Raw genomic sequence first — 16,215 nt, 5'->3', positions numbered from 1 at the left:
ACTGCAACAAGCGAAATGGGATAGCAGGGAGGTAATTGAGAGAAAATGCTACTGCAAGTATAGGGTAATGATGCTGCCGCAATGACTTTAGGGTTTGGGAATATTTTCTTTCGGAACTGACTCCAGCCTGCAAAGATTATATTCATCCTCAGCACTGGAAGTTGACTGGATGTGTTTAAATGGCCAAAAAGTAATGGGTTCCCAACACGCATCTCTTTTTATATCCACAGCAAGATAAAAAGTTCTCGTGTCACTTCGGATCAATTTAATGTGTCCTCGCTGAAAAAAAAATATATATAAAATTTAAGAAAGGATTTTTGACCTTTCATGCAGTGTGTAATAAATCTCTAAGGGAATAAAAACATCATGCAAAGTTTTAAAACCGAAAGTGCACTGTGTATAAAGTTACAGTATTGTCTCTATTAAAACAAGAGTCAACTCTGAATAATTGAAACAATTCATTTTTAAAATGATACCCAAGCTGTTTCATTTTGACGTCAACATTGGTCTGAATGAAAATGCAAATTCATTCTTTGCCACTAAGTGCTGCTTCTGGAGCGGTAAAAATATGTAGTTGTTTCCCCGGTAACGCTGTACACAAAGCAGCACTGCTTTATCATGCATTATAGGCATGATGAATTGAAAATGAAGACAATCGGACCAATCACCACAGATTAGTGTCACGCATAGGAGGAGTTTGGAAAAAATAATCGTTGAATGAATCGTTTGGGAGTCATTGAGCAAGTAAGGTAAAAATAAATGCAAATTATAAAATAATGAAAGTGTTTTGTTTTTTTTATCTTGCATGCATGTCATCATGTTATTGGGGACTCCCAAAACCAAAATACGAACCTTTCATTACCATGGGCACTTTAAAATAGTCCCAAAACATTTGAACGATGTATACTTTTACGTCTTTACTGACCATTTCAGAATGCTTTATAGGATTGATTTCACTGATGGCTTCACCAAAATATTAATTCTCTGTCTGCACAAAAATGACATGCGGACATTCTCGAGGCACCCCTGAATATGATACACAAGTGATCATGTTCCAATAAATTGAAATGTTTAATGACATTTGCAGCTCTTTTCATGAATGCTACACTGAAACTACAGGAAAAGCAAAAGTCTTTGCTTCATGCAAAAGTTGGAGCAATTGTTCTGCAGCAGCCAAAATGTGCGCCACATTTTGAAATCCAAATGATATCTAATTTAGGGTGTTGAACCAAACTCAGAAGAAATTCAGTTCATGAAGGAACATTTGACTGACTTCCCGAATCCCATTGGGAGAATTTATATTATTGGTAATCGCTGCACTTTAGGAGAGATATGCCTGTGGTTTTGCCTGCGACATACCAGTGCAATCTAGACATTTTCAGAATTGAACAAAATGACTCTTTGGCATTTAACTGCAGGGATCTCAGATGTCTCAAATACACTGCGTTGTGTTCCTCTTTTTATTTAACTCCTAAACTAGAGGGGTTAAACAACAATAAAACGTCTGAACTATAAGAATTTGCTAAGCCTTACAGAATGCAAAATTGTGACTTTTTGAAATGCAGTATTTATTCCCTACACCTAATGATCATTTATTTATTATTATTAATAAAAAAGATAACATTTTAGATTTGATATTTCATATTTAATAAATAAATCATGAAATAGTAAAAATGTACTCCAATAATCTTTGCTTTACAATCAGATTTTTTTTTCTACATAAAGATACTGTGACTGTAGGAAAAATGTAAGAATCCTTGTGAAGATCTCCTCTAGACATCAAGATCTTGATCTAAATGTGCAACACATCTAAGTCTAATTAAATCAACATAAGTTACTTTGCTGATTAAAAACCCCGGAGGCTATCCAATTACAGTAATTATACATGTTTATTGTGAAACTGGCTTCAGGGCCAGACTGTCAGATCTTTATAAGACACCAATTTCACCAATCGAATGGAAATAAATCACACAAAACAGAATGCAGTGAAAATTTTCTGTACTTTAAAAACAGTAGCCTCCTATGAACTTTTTTTAGTTTATAGACAGATATAACAGCAAAAACAAAACATTAAAGTTTGCAGTTTTTTTTTTTTTTGCCATATTTGATTGATAAAATTATCTAAACATTGTGGGAAAGAAATAGAAATACATACTTTACTATTCTCTATATAACGTCTAAGCCTGAAAAAAAAAAACTTTTCTGAATCTCAGAACACTTTTTCTTGCAATTGCGAATTTATATTCCACAAATTACAATTTTCTTCTCAGAATTGTGATTTTATATGTTGAAATTGCAAGGTATAAATGTACAAATTGCTTGTTATAAATTTGCAAGTTGTGAGTTAACATGTATGAATTGACTTTTTCTAAATCATGTATAATTCTGTTTTATGTTTTCACCACAGAATAAAACAAAAATTGTAAGTTTTCGCAACAATTTGTGAACTTCAAGCTTGCAATTAGTTAATGAGTTAATATTTTGGTATTCTGAGTTTAAATCTTACAATTCTGAAAAATAGACAGATTTGTGATTTGTGAGATAAACATTACATGAGTTAACATTTAATTTTTTTTTTATTTAATGTCAGAAACATATTTCCATGGCACATAGACCCAAACACAAAAAGAAATGCACACATAGCATGATGGCACACCACCTAGACTTGGGTTAACCGTACTGTAATTCTGAAGCCCTGAGGAGTGTCCCAGTGGCCATTTGGTTGCTGTTTACCAATGAGATAAATTCCACTGTCCCTGAAGGGGAAGGTCATGGGCAGTGTGTGGGCTGAGTGTGTATACCAGCGGTCAAGTGTAGGTTGGTATGAACATGTGGCTAGAGCGTGTTCACATATATGTGGGATTGTTTTAAGGACTATTTGAAATCAGATGAGTACAGGCTGCTTTGTTTCCACACAGAGTCTTCCGGCCCCTTGTTTCTCAATCCTTTTTGATTAAGAGAAAATTGTGAAATTGCAAAGCAACATGATGCCAGTGAGGAAAAACAGTAAGAACAAAGGCATCTTTATAAGCTGTAATATTTGGTGAGATCTTCATGTTTTCACACTCTTTGACAGTTTCTTTCTTTTAAATTTTTTTTTGTACTAACAGCAATTACCTCTTCAAATACACTGTTCCCACAGTTTATTGCTTTTTAAGTTTTGATTAATTAGAAATTTGGCACATAACGAGTGACAGACCAAAATATGACTAAAGAAAATGCATTTATGTATGTCAAGTATAATCTTCCCAGACAATATTGCCTTTCTTCTAAAGAAAAAAATGACATTAAGAAGAAAAACACTGGCCTGAGAATTCTGCTGTCAGTTAAATCCCATCATTCTTTCTTTGAAGTGCATTTTCTCACAGAGAGTTTCTGTTGTCACTAAGACAATAGCCCGGTTTCCATCCCATATTTATGTGCACATTTTGGGATACTGCATAAAAATCTTGTATAAAAACACCAAAGACATCCAAACTATTTTTTTTTTGAAGACAAACTACGATGGAAACATTTGACCAAATGTTGCATGCTGCTCTGTGCACAGATTGTTTTTGCAACATTAAAATTTTTCTGCAAGTTGCTGTATTTGGTGAAGAGTGAGACCAATCCCATGAAATAATTTTCCAGAAAAATATTAAGCAGCACAACTGCTGCACAAATGTTTCTTAAGCAGCAAATCAGCATATGAGAATGATTTCTGAAGGATCATGTGACACTGAAGCGTAATGATGCTGAAAATTCAGCTATGCATCACAAGAATATATTACATTTTAAAATATATTTAAATAGGAAACTATTACAGTTATTACAGTTTTACTGTATTTTTGATCAAATAAATGCAACCTTGGTAAGTACAAGAGACTCCTTTCAAAAACATAAAAAAAATCGAACCAACCCCAAACTTTTGAACGACATCCTATGACTTTCTATCACAGAAACTCATTACAAATAAGCCACTTGTAAAGTTCGATGCTTAGGATATCCTCTTTGTAGCCAGTTGACAGCAGCTCACTAGCTTTTGGAACAGAGCTGATGTTAAAAAACAAAACAAAAAAACACATTACAATATGCTTTAAATTGTCTGGGAAGATTCTAGTTAAATCAGTGTTTTTGCCATTCTCTTGCCTAAGAGAACAGACATTCCATTTCCCACATACACATCAAAACAACACTGAGACATGCACGCCACCAACAAATCAACTAATGTGCTGTAATTACACGTTACAGCTTTGAAGTTCCTAGTATTCACTGCCCGTACATATTTACCCTTACTATTCAAAGAACATTCAAGAGCATCTAAAATAAAACTCAGGAGGACATGTTGGAGTGTAAAGGCCTGTTCTGTTTGACTGAAGTTCAAAGTGCTGCTCTGAAGGCTTTAAAGGGCTTTCTCTCTTTATCCCGTCTGAATACGTGTTGAGTAAAAGTGAGTGGAGAGCTGAAAAGAGGAACCCAGCCCCATGCGAGGATTTCCCAGGACACTGTTAACGTGACATCAAAGGAAATTACCCAACGCAGTGCCAAGGTGTGCGCTCTCCTTCCCTCTCTCTGGGCTTTGTGCCGCGTGCATATTTCATTTCGGGCTTTGTGAAAGTGTGTGTGGGCAGCTGTAGGCGGGGACACCTCCGAGAAACCTTTGTGTCCGGTGTGGGACACAAGCGCAGGTGGCATGTCAATGATTTTTTATTTTATTTTTTACAGCCGATAGGGGTCTTTTGTGCAGAGTGTGATTGAGCTGTCGCATTTAAACGTGTGGGAGGAAACAAGACGAGGGCGATGAAGACGACAGATGGGTGGTGTCCGATCTGGCCGTTTGTCTCCTGTGACATACTACTGCATCAGCTCTGAGGCGCAAGGTGATCCCTTGCCTTTTTTACTTCTTCCTGTTCGTGTCACTGGGCTGCTCAGATTACAGAATTAGGCTTGTGTGGGCGTCCACAGCCAGGGCTGGCGTCCCAGTGCCAACAAACTACTCTTCAGGTGTGCAACTGATCCATTTAACACCTCTACCCTTAAGGGTGTGTGGGATGGTAACTGAACCAAATTAAGAGATGGTACCCATTGCATCGTGATGCTATATGTCCAGCTATTGTCATTTCCGGCACTCAGTCTGTGCATATGCTGAGACCATGACAAAAGAGATTGGTTTCATGCTCTTCAGCTGTATGACTAAGTGCAGTAATCAAATTACCTCTTCCTTTTCTCATTCATCAGTTCGTACCAGTTTCATCTGGAAGATCAAAGGCTGGTGTCCGACACTATAATACATCCCACCCATGTTAATCAAAATTTAACAGACGTTATTTATTATTTATCTGTCTAATTCATTATTTATTAACCTATTTATCTCATGAGAATCTTACGTTTTGGACACATACAGTCATCACATAATTTCAGCTTAGACTAATTTCAGTGGTGTAGTAAAGTCAATGCTAATTATGAAAAGTGCTATACAAATGGATTTATATACTGTACAGTAGCACTTTTCATAATATACATCATTTTAAAGTGTGGTTTGGACTTCTGAAATGGAAATTAATGTTACATTTACACCTTTTATCTAAGCAGCCAATGCTATAATATTTTGGTGAAAATTCTGTTGTCATTTACTCGCCCTCAAATCATTTCAAACTTGTATGACTTATTTAAACATAAAAGGAAACATTTTGAGTAATGCTGGTGTCCAGATAACATCAGACCCCATTGACTTTCATGGTACGGATAAAAATATTTGTAAATGTCTTCCTTTATGTTCCAAAGAAGAAAGCAAGTCATGCAGTTAATATTGACAGGGGTGAACCATCACTTTCACATCTATTTTTTTTTTAGAAAACACACTAAAAAGTCACACTAAAAAACTCTTTTTTTAAGTTTTTTTGTTTGCTTCAAAAATTATTCAAAAACATAAATATGCAACATTCTACCAATATAATGAGTCAATCATAAGGGTTTAAAGTGCATAGACTGCAATTCTAACACTGACATGGTAGTCGGCCAATGTTGAGGCACTGCTTCCTGTCATGTGACTTTTCGCTTTTTCACTTTTCAGTTCAAACTGCAGAAACCAAAAGAAAGAAAAACTGTCTGTGCTTGTGAAGCATTTCGTATGCATAATTATCCCATGGTTGAAGCTATTTAGTGAGAATGTACTCTCTAAAAAAATGCTGGGTTGTTTCAACCCAACTCTGGGTATACTATGGACTAACTAACTTTTTGGTTAAAAACTTAACCCAAGGGTTCGGTTAGTCCATATTTGACCCAAAATTGGTTTGCAACAACCCAGTATTTTTTTTTTTAGTTTAAGTGGGATAGATTATATTTGCTACTGATTTTTAAATGATGTTATTTTGGTTAAAGAATTAATCAGCAGTCATTAAGGAGATTGTAACTTCAAAGTCCTTTCATAAAAGATGTAATTTAGACACAAAGCCCTACCTGACTATTAGTACATGAATCCACCCAAAGGACCATTCAATATTTAAATACTGCTGTCAAAATTACACGTTTGCTCGCCAGCTACAATTAAATAGCACTACATGAATATGGCTTTGATGGTATTTTTAGATGGTCAGAGATTTTCCCCTCGCTTCAATTACCTATTGATGAGAGGGCTTCCCTGCTCTGGCACTGGGTTGGAAAAAGTAAGTTTGGTTTGCTTTTAAGATGTCTCAGGAATGACGGCGGGCGGTGGGATCTGAACAGACGACACAGGCAACAGAAGCTGCTTTTTAATACTCGTCTGATGTTGCTCTCAAATTATTACAGATTCTTGGATTCTCTAGAATGCTTATGCACTTTGAGTCCTAAGAGTCTCTAAACATCTTCTTTTCTTTCATCAGTCTTAGCTTTTTTATTTTTAAATGTCTTCCTTACATTCTCGCTAAATGATAATTGCTACCATGGGATAATTGTCAATTCTGTATAGCTCGGTTTAGATAATGAGCAACAAAATATGCCCTGGAGAAACCTAGCGAGTCTGTCTCATGCCACACATGTAGACAATTACTCCACACCCATCTGCCATTAGGCAGCGTTACAGAGAATGTTTTCTACTTAATTAAATCCAAATCTTTCAATAGTGGAGCCTGAATGAAATATAATGTGTCTGTTTAGGTCTGGTTTCTTTTCTGCCTCCGTGTTCTTCACTGGTTCTGATATCAACTCACACTAATGTGAAGTTTAAAATTATCTCATTTTAGATTAGTTAAAACATATCAAACATATTAATTAAATGTATTATTGCAAATATGTAAATTGTTGAATGCATTAAGTCAAACTGATCAAAATGTGTATAACACACAATATAAACTTTAGAGACCTCTTGTTTAAAATACTATCAGTAACTTTCAAATTTGCCTTTTATTTTCATCATATTTTTCTAATATGTTCCTCTGACCTCATTAAAATAAATCAAGCAAGTAAAATAAAAATAATTTTACATTTGAAATTACAAAGTCTCATTAAAATATAAATAAATACAAAATTGACATCATTAAAAACATACTGTAGATTAAATTATATAAAATCACTCTATAGCATTTACTCATGTTTTATATCTGGAGTCTTTAAAAACAAACATAGATATTTTTTTTTTGGAGCGATCAAACAGGACTGGTTGTCCCTGATAACAGATCTGTAACCAGAAGCCAGTTATCCACCAAATGTAACAATGCTTTCAATCAAAACATGGCTATTTTAAAACTCTCTCTATATATATAGCAAATCACTGAAAACATTAATCATTAAGCCAAGCATCTACTGCACCTCTCGTAATAAAACCAAACAGAAACTTAAAGTGAGGGTCTCGGGTGGGCTTTTACTATGCATATGCACATACAGTATCTGCACAAACCACAATCAAGACATGCTGCCCTACAACAGGCGTTAAGCTTTCCCCGTCCCATTCTCATCCCTGGGAGCATGCTGAGGGTCGGAGGTTAACTTGCTAATAGAAGGCACTGATTGCTGCAAGTAGCTCTCGGGTTTGTGTACGGCTGAGAACAGCACGTGTGCTGAGGGAACAGGCCTCGCACAGCTGTGTTTGGAAAGCAGACTTTCAGACTTGCAAACGGCTTTACAACATTTCTCTTGGAGGATTCGGCAAAACCCATACATCAGAATGAATGGCCTCTCTTACTTTTCCTTCATGACATGAGAAAGTCATTTTTTTTATGCACAGTATGGATTTGTGCTTGCCTGTTAGTTATTTTTATAAAATGTCAGACATTCTTCAGATATATATACAGTATATATAGTATTTCTGCACAGAAGGTAAATTGTCAACAAACATTAAATTATAAAAAGAATTAAAAAAATTAATATACTAAAAAAAAACACACACACTATATATATAGTCTGAGAAAGATGCATATAAAAGCTATGAACACTCTATTCTAATTTAAATAAATTGTGCAAAGAATATATAGTACATCTCTCAACTTTTGAAGATTTTATCGTGGCTTTCTCAACTGAAACCCTTCTGGGCTTTTAGCTTGTACACACCCACTAACCTAACAGTCAATGTCAAACATTCACTTAGTTGCTTTTATATTAGATTTCACACCCCTGCATTTTTACGCACATCCCAAAAAGCATGCATTACACCAGAAAATGACACTCCAGCGCCCGATCTTCCCTACATCGGTTCCTGCACGTGGTCAGGCTCTCCGTCTGCTGGCCCAGCCGAATGTTTGTAAACATCAACACATGATTGTTGCCTTTCAAAACGCAGTTCCTTCTTATACGCTCTACCGCATGGTCAAAAACAGGGTGAAAACCTCGGGCACTTACCCCAGAAGAAGTTCTGCTGACATGGGGTCACAGAACTAAAGAGGCTGTTGGATGCCATGGTCGCCCAAATTTTGCTTCTCTGCGGTTTTCGGTGACCCTTGACGTCTCTTAGGTTGAAAGCGTGCCAGGGGAAGATGCAAAAAAGGAAAAAACATCCAGAAGAAATGCGTTTTTGTATCAACTATTTTCATGACCACAAGTAATGACCAGTTTTGGTTTAGGAAAAAATGCAAAAATCTGTCGCCTTATTGGACAGCACGGAGCCAAGCTCGCTGCAGAGGATCGAAGCGTACTTACTGGTTGGTGCGGTCCTCAATCCTGAAGTTGACCGGCGACACTTAACCATTTACGTGCCGCCGTGCAAAAATCCTGAGCCGAACTTTTCTGCGGTTCTGTGGTTGCTCAGGAGGTGAGCGGAGCCTTCACACAAACCCAAAGAGGCACGAGCCTTTAAAAAATCTTTTTTCTTTCCCTCAGTACACTGTCACTGGAGAAGCAGGGTCACATGCTCGTGACATCACTGGAGTCGCGTGGGCCAACTTTTTTCCTTTCTCTGTTTTCCTTCTGGAGACGCGTGGTTCGCCGGCTCTTCCTGGCACTGGAGAGGGAAGGGGTGGGTGTGATGCTGCTGCTCACCCCTTGTGAGTCATGAAGCTTCAGAGGGGGGCGTGAATGCAGAGCGTCTCCCTCTCCACATATGCACTCTTGCGCTTCTCTCCCTCCTGCTCTCTTTCTACTTCTCCATCTTTCACGGCCGGTCGGCGTGCTGCAGCCTGTCTCCACTGACCCTGAGGTGATGTGAGGAGAGCTGCTTACACCGCGGAGGTGTGCGTCTCTTCTTTCAGTTTCTTACTCATAAAGCCCCAACATATGCCTGGCACTGTGAATCCATCTCGGTATGCGTGTGCGAATGAGTCGGCCTCTCTGTTCTCCAAACGAGGGATTCCTGTAAGAGGCAATACATTATTCGGTACCTGACAGCCGGCTGTGTGAAGAAGAGCATGTGACAAACCACTATCATGCTCTGTGACTCACTGGTTTCTCACGGCACAGACGTTTGCCTGGCAGTGGCTCTGGGCGGCTCTGTGATCCTGCTTGTAGGTGTTTGTTTAAACAGATCAAAGAATGCTGTGGATAGAATCTATCAAAAGTCTGGAATGTATGGAATGTGTCAGATATTAAAGTGAACCTATTTAAGATGTATTGAAAAAATTCTTTAAATAAAGTGAGTTTATACTTAAAAGGAGAAAAAAATAAGTTCTTACCCCACTGGCAGATACTTAAAGTCACTTAAGTATATTTTTTGTCTTGTTATTTTGAAGAAAATCCTGCACAGCAGTATGGGGAGCTAAACTTATAGCTTAACAATAGCTCAGTTGTTCAAAACACTGTAGTTTTTCCACTAACACATAGTGGTGTTACGTGACAAAATGAGACATTACTGGTTTATGCGTCACATTGTTTTGCAGCTCAGTGAAGCAGTTCAAAAAAAGATTCACAAACTCCATGTGCGGCATTGCATTTTAACTTTTGAATTAAACTAATTACAGTAGGTAATTTCTAGTTCAGGTTTAATGCAGTATATACAGATATGTCAGTACCCTTGCAGTGTAGCAAACTAATTTAAAAGGTATTATCTGGAGTTTAAGCTTGTAGCTTGGCAAGGTACAGATACAAAATTACATGATAAACATATAAAGAAAGCTCAAAAACAATGGTATTGTATTGCTTTCATAAAATGATGTGACATATGTACTTGTTGGGGGGAAACATCTATAATCACCACATTATACCTTAAAGGACTTTCAACTGAATATTTAAATGCTTCAGAAAGTGAAACGGTTTGAATAATAGCTTTAATTTATGGTTTGTTTTTGCTATGTTAATTATGAAAGGCATTAAACATTATCCAGGCATAGCCAGCGGCTCAAAGCTCATTACAAATTCTTGTGTAAATATTTTTCTCTCTCTTCACACCCACATCACCAATGCATTACACTAATTTAAATATTAGCATTGTCTCTTATAATTGAATGCATATGAAAATGTGACGATGTGCTACTTTTCGTTAACAAAACAACCCTTATTATTGTCACCTGATGTCATTAAATGTTCATGAAATTTTTTTTTTTTAATGTTCATCAAAGCTGCATTTATTTGATCAAAAATACAGTAAAAAAATGGTTATTTGTGAAATATCTTTACAATTTAAATAAATATTTCCTTTTTTAATATACTTTTAAATTATTTATTCCCTTTGATGACAAAGCCACATTTTTAGCATCATTACTCGTCATTAGTATCACATGATCCTTTAATCATTATAAAATGCTTAGCTGCTGCTTAAAAATATATATTATTTTTAATATTGCAAACATTTATACTGTTTAATATTTGTGGAAACCATTATACATTTTTTGATGAATAGAAATCTCAAAGGAACAGCTTTTACTTGAAATAGAAATCTTTTGATTCACAATTATTGGTGAAAAATAGGATGAATAATAGTAGTAATTAAAATAAAGAAATCAAACTTTTTTTTTCAAAATCAGTCACAGCTCCCTCTGATTTTACAATAAATATGTATGAATTAATATTACATTTGTCATTTTATTTTTTTTTAAATTTCAAACTGTATTCCCCACCAAGTAATTCGAGGCTGTTAATTTTAGATATGATATTTAAAATCTGCAAATGAATACCTCATAATGAAGGACCAAATTGGCAGGCAGAATGTTTTCAAAATGTTAAAAATAAATTTGCGACAGCACAGATCATATATATATATATATATATATATATATATATATATATATATATATATATATATATATATATATATATATATATACACATATATACACACACACACACACACGTTAAGACTTGGCTGGATATCCAGCCCTTAGCCTTACGAAACGAACAGGCAGGTACAGTGATTTAGTTTAACAGGCTACATCTGTAAAACGCCAGGCTAGTTTACACTGTGGCCGCCTCTGAATTAACATGCTTTTATAGGAAACAAACACCACTTGCAAGCAGTTCCTGTTGGCAGGAGCTACAAATACAAATAATGAGCATCGTTGAAGGTGCGGATCTACTATATTAAGACGATCCGCCATATTTCAGAAGAGAGGGACTTGTGAAATACTGTTCGGCCTCTAGAAAGTCCATGGCACAGCCATGAGAGAGAAACTCAATATGCGAAGTAATATTTCCAAAAGGATGTTTATATTTGATGTGAATTGTTCAGTATGGTCTGTAAGGTATAATTTGAATGAAAGTAGATATTTTTCTTTTGCTGTCCAATCGTGAGTCTACATCTTCCAGTGACCTAGAAGGCCTTTCTTGTGGTGTCTGCTCGACTGTTTTTGGAGTTGCAGCTTGGAAGGAAAATAAAAATCGCCCTCAGCGTAGGATGGGCAGAGGGGGATGTTTAATATCGAATGGCACACTCACAAGTACAACATGCATTAAAAATAACTCCTAGAACTGAAATTAAATCAAAATTGTTGAACGAAAGAATAAGAAACAGCGAAACAACATTATTCTGCTAAAGAAGATATTTTAGTTTGGTGGCCTAACCACTGCAAACTCAGGCAATTTCTTACTCTCTGCCATTTTAATCAAGAATCCCGTCCAGGATAAACACGAGTCTACCTACACAGCAGTTCAAAACGCCAGAGTCTCTGGGGAACTTCAGATGATTTCCAAAGTTTCCTTCGCAAGTCTAATTACTTGTTGGAGAGCATTAAGAGCTACCTATGTACATGGACATACATCAGTTTTCCTTCTTCGTGATTTATGAATGGCTTTACATGTCCACTGAAGGCATAAAGACATTTACAGAACTTTCTAAGCATAAGAATCACAAAATAAGTCAAAATGTTATGAAACATACAGATAACTGCGAATTACACTCTTAAATATAAAGATGCTTCACGATGCCATAGAAGAACCTTTTTGTCTAAATGGTTCCATAAAGAACCTTTAACATTTCTGTTTCATCAAAGGTTAATTGTGGCTAAAGAAGTATCTTTAAATTATAAAAAGGTAAGAAAGAGATCGCTGTGAAGAACCGTTCAAGCACCTTTACATTCAAGAGTGTAATTATTATGAAAAGGCTTAAAAAGACAATATAATGCTTGGGGAAACCTGTCTGAAAACAATTATTATTATTATTTTTAAATGTTTCTAATGGGGCAAAATTTTAAGCTTTTTTAACTTTAAAATCAGTAATATCGTGAAATATTATTGCAATTTCAAATAACTTTATTTTAACATATTACCATTTTATTCCTGTGATGCATAAATATAATAAACATTTATTATGAAATTAAATCTCTAAATGAAAAGTTTAAGATACTTCTATTGCTTTAAGAAGTCAATATACTGTGTATTTCTATATAAAAAATAATTAATCTACAGTCAATCTATCTCTAGTTGCCAGATAGATATATAGAAAGATAGATAGATAATTTCATTGAAAATGCTCACTTTGACAAAGAAATCAGCCTTATGTCACTGTGATCTACACTGTGCAGTAAACAATGTGAACAACAACATCTCTGTGTGCTCAAAGAGACTGGATGACAGAGCTCAGCCTCTTCACATGAGAACTGCATTTAAGATTGGAGTAAAACAATGAGTCCCATAATCTGACTGAAGCTCTCTATCCTCAGCTATAATGTTTTGAGCTGGTTCTGTCTGACTCAGTAGTGAGTCAGAGTTGCTGGGTCAAGCCGCCTTTCTAATCTCTGTTTTGTATTGATCTTTGTGTTTGGTTGCATATTTTTAAACTGCTTTTATTCTTGGCCGATTTCAATTCTAAATCCTGAACTGAAATCAAGAATCAAAGTCTGACAACAGAGATTATTAAAATGAAAAAAGCATCATCTCAAATCAAGAAAATGTAAACATTGATATAGATATTTCTAAAAATTCCTCTCTAAAAATCTCCTCTCTATATAAAAGTGTACTATGCTACGCTGCAATGCATGCCAGAACTGCAAAGCTATGAACATTCTGCGCCTAAAATTAGCAGACATTAGACGCTGAAGTTCAGACACATCTGTCATGAAACATGTTGATGAAATGAATAGTTTGAGGTGGTCTGGGGCAAAACTTGCTTATTCAACATTCTTGTGTACATGAGTAAACATTTTGCTTAACCTCCATTGCTAAAATATTTCAATAATGAGTTATGCATATATTGGACCAAAAATAAATAAATAGAAAATGTAAAATAATAAATCTCAGTGAAGGTGATATCATTAAACTAAAAGTAAAAAAAAAATACAAATTAATTATTGTGCTACACAAAAAAAAAAAAAAAAAAAAAAAAAATTGGAAGCCAGTTTCTGCCACTGAATAAAAAATAAAACAAGGTAATTGCGACTTCTCACAATTCGGACTTTTTTCTCAGAACTGAGAGATATTAATGAGAAAAAAAGTCAGATTTGCGAATTTATATCTTGCACTTTCTAACTCGCAATCCTGAGTTTGTTTGAAGTCTGACTTTCTTTTTTTCTCAGAATTTGAAGTCATAAAGTCAGATTTAGGAGATATGAACTACTAAAAACAACAGGGTTACTGCCACACAACTTAAAAGTTTACTACTGTATGTCACATAAACAGAACATTTAAAAGATTGTGGGCCCTATTTTAATGATCTAAGCACATGGTCTAAAGCACATGGCGCAGGTTTACTCGGGGTGTGTCCGAATCCACTTTTGCTATTTTATGACGGATAAACGGTCGGCGCACCCGGGTGCATGGTCTAAATGGCTTGTCCCTATTCTCTCAATGAGTGATGGGTGTTTTTTGGGTGTAACGTGCCATTAACCAATCAGAGTCTTATCTCCCATCCCCTTTAAGGCCAGTTGCGCTATTTACATGGTGGAATGTAATTTTTTATTTAAAAAAATGTTTGTGTGTTGTTGTATGGCCCTGTGTGTGTAATAAACAAATTGATCGCGCGCCTGCTTATAGGCGAATATTACTTACGTGCTCTTTAAATAACAATTAAAAAACATTGTGCCAGAATTTAGATGAGGTCTGAAGGCCAACGCAATCTGCCACCTGCTTTTGGGTTTTAAATAATGAAGCAAATACCAGTAATTTGACCATGGCAAAAGATATTAAATCATGTTGCGTGATTAATTTTAATATTCTCCTCCCATAAATGTTGTGTCTGAAAAGAAACTCCTACAAATGCATATTTAATTAGGATCAGGGCACAAAAATAACTGTCCGTGTCTTTAGTTCTAATTCTGCACTACACGTCTTTAGTAAATCCTGACACTACTATTTTAATGTCAAAAGACACAAACTCGTAGTAAATCTGGCTCTTACCCTCTACTGCACTTTTGTTATTCTTCTAGTTATTTACTTATAGTGGCTAATGAATGAGAACTCACAGAAAAAAAAAAAAAAACTTCCACTGAGGTGAATACATTTTTTACAGTTTTCATCAAGCGTTTCAAATAATATTTATTGGCCAAAGTGTGAAATGAAAGCTTTAGCACTATTGATCTAGGGTAAGAGGAACACCACCCATCTTCACCTCTCTACCCTCAAAGAATAGCCTTTGCCTGATTGGTTTGTTACCCTCAGGTCCCAAAGCAGGACCAGCGTCATTTTATTTCGGTTTACACCTGGGACGCAGACATGCTGAATTCTGTGATGATCGGTGGCTATACTGAATGCTCCCTATTCAGTCATTTTGCCCTTAGTGGTGATTTTGGCCCGAACCCAGAGCTGTACCTTCAGTAAGTATTACTCAAATATTTACTCTGCTGCTATATTGAGATGGAACCAGGCAAAGATGATTTAACGGGCTCACCAAAGAGTCTGCCTCGGTGCCAACAATCCTCTATTCTGGTGGTCTGTTCAATCCTCAGAGTTCAGATACTAACGGACGGTTTTATCGCCCTGAGAGATCATGATTCAACACTAACCCTGACACAACTTCAGCTAGTGTTGGACTGTGGGTAAAAGGAAGGCAGAGTAAGACCTGATGATAATCGCAGATGACTTGATTTGGGATTTTAAGTACTGGAATTCACTGGAACGTTAATTAGCTTCGATTCCATTATGGTGTATTATATTAATGTGTGACTTTTAAGAAAATGGATTAGGGATTCGGGCTATTTTGTTATGAACCTGTCACAAATTTAATAAGATGCTCATTTGGCTCCGAAGTGAAAGCTTTAAGGCTGGATCCAACATATATATTTGCGCGACTGTTTGCTGACCATCCTCAAACAACTGACCCTGTGCAAATGACCATATGCAAGACAGTTTAAACACCTTGGGAGTTTTTCTCCTTTGCCTCAAATGTCTTCCTTTAACCCAGACTTAATTTTAACTTCAAATACAAGCATTTTTCCTCATCCTGACATTTAAAAAAGCATGATGAGG

The 16,215-nt window shown here is 35.9% G+C and overlaps 1 protein-coding gene across 1 annotated transcript in view; it reads right to left on the bottom strand.

Annotated features, from left to right (window-relative positions):
- runx2b (RUNX family transcription factor 2b) overlaps positions 1-9,373 on the bottom strand; it is a 44,020-nt gene extending 34,647 nt beyond the window's left edge. The window contains exons 1-2 of the mRNA XM_052585792.1: positions 9,091-9,373; positions 8,794-8,900 (exon numbers count right to left, since the gene is read on the bottom strand). Of these exons, the coding sequence (XP_052441752.1) occupies positions 8,794-8,851 (58 nt within the window). The 5' untranslated portion in view covers positions 8,852-8,900; positions 9,091-9,373. The remainder of the gene's footprint in view (positions 1-8,793; positions 8,901-9,090) is intronic.
- Positions 9,374-16,215: the final 6,842 nt, after the last annotated feature.

The sequence above is a fragment of the Carassius gibelio genome, chromosome B20, assembly GCF_023724105.1.
Source record: "Carassius gibelio isolate Cgi1373 ecotype wild population from Czech Republic chromosome B20, carGib1.2-hapl.c, whole genome shotgun sequence".
Classification (NCBI taxonomy): domain Eukaryota; kingdom Metazoa; phylum Chordata; class Actinopteri; order Cypriniformes; family Cyprinidae; genus Carassius; species Carassius gibelio.
The sequence above is the reverse complement of the archived record's forward strand: the minus strand, read 5'-3'. Positions and strand labels throughout refer to the sequence as shown.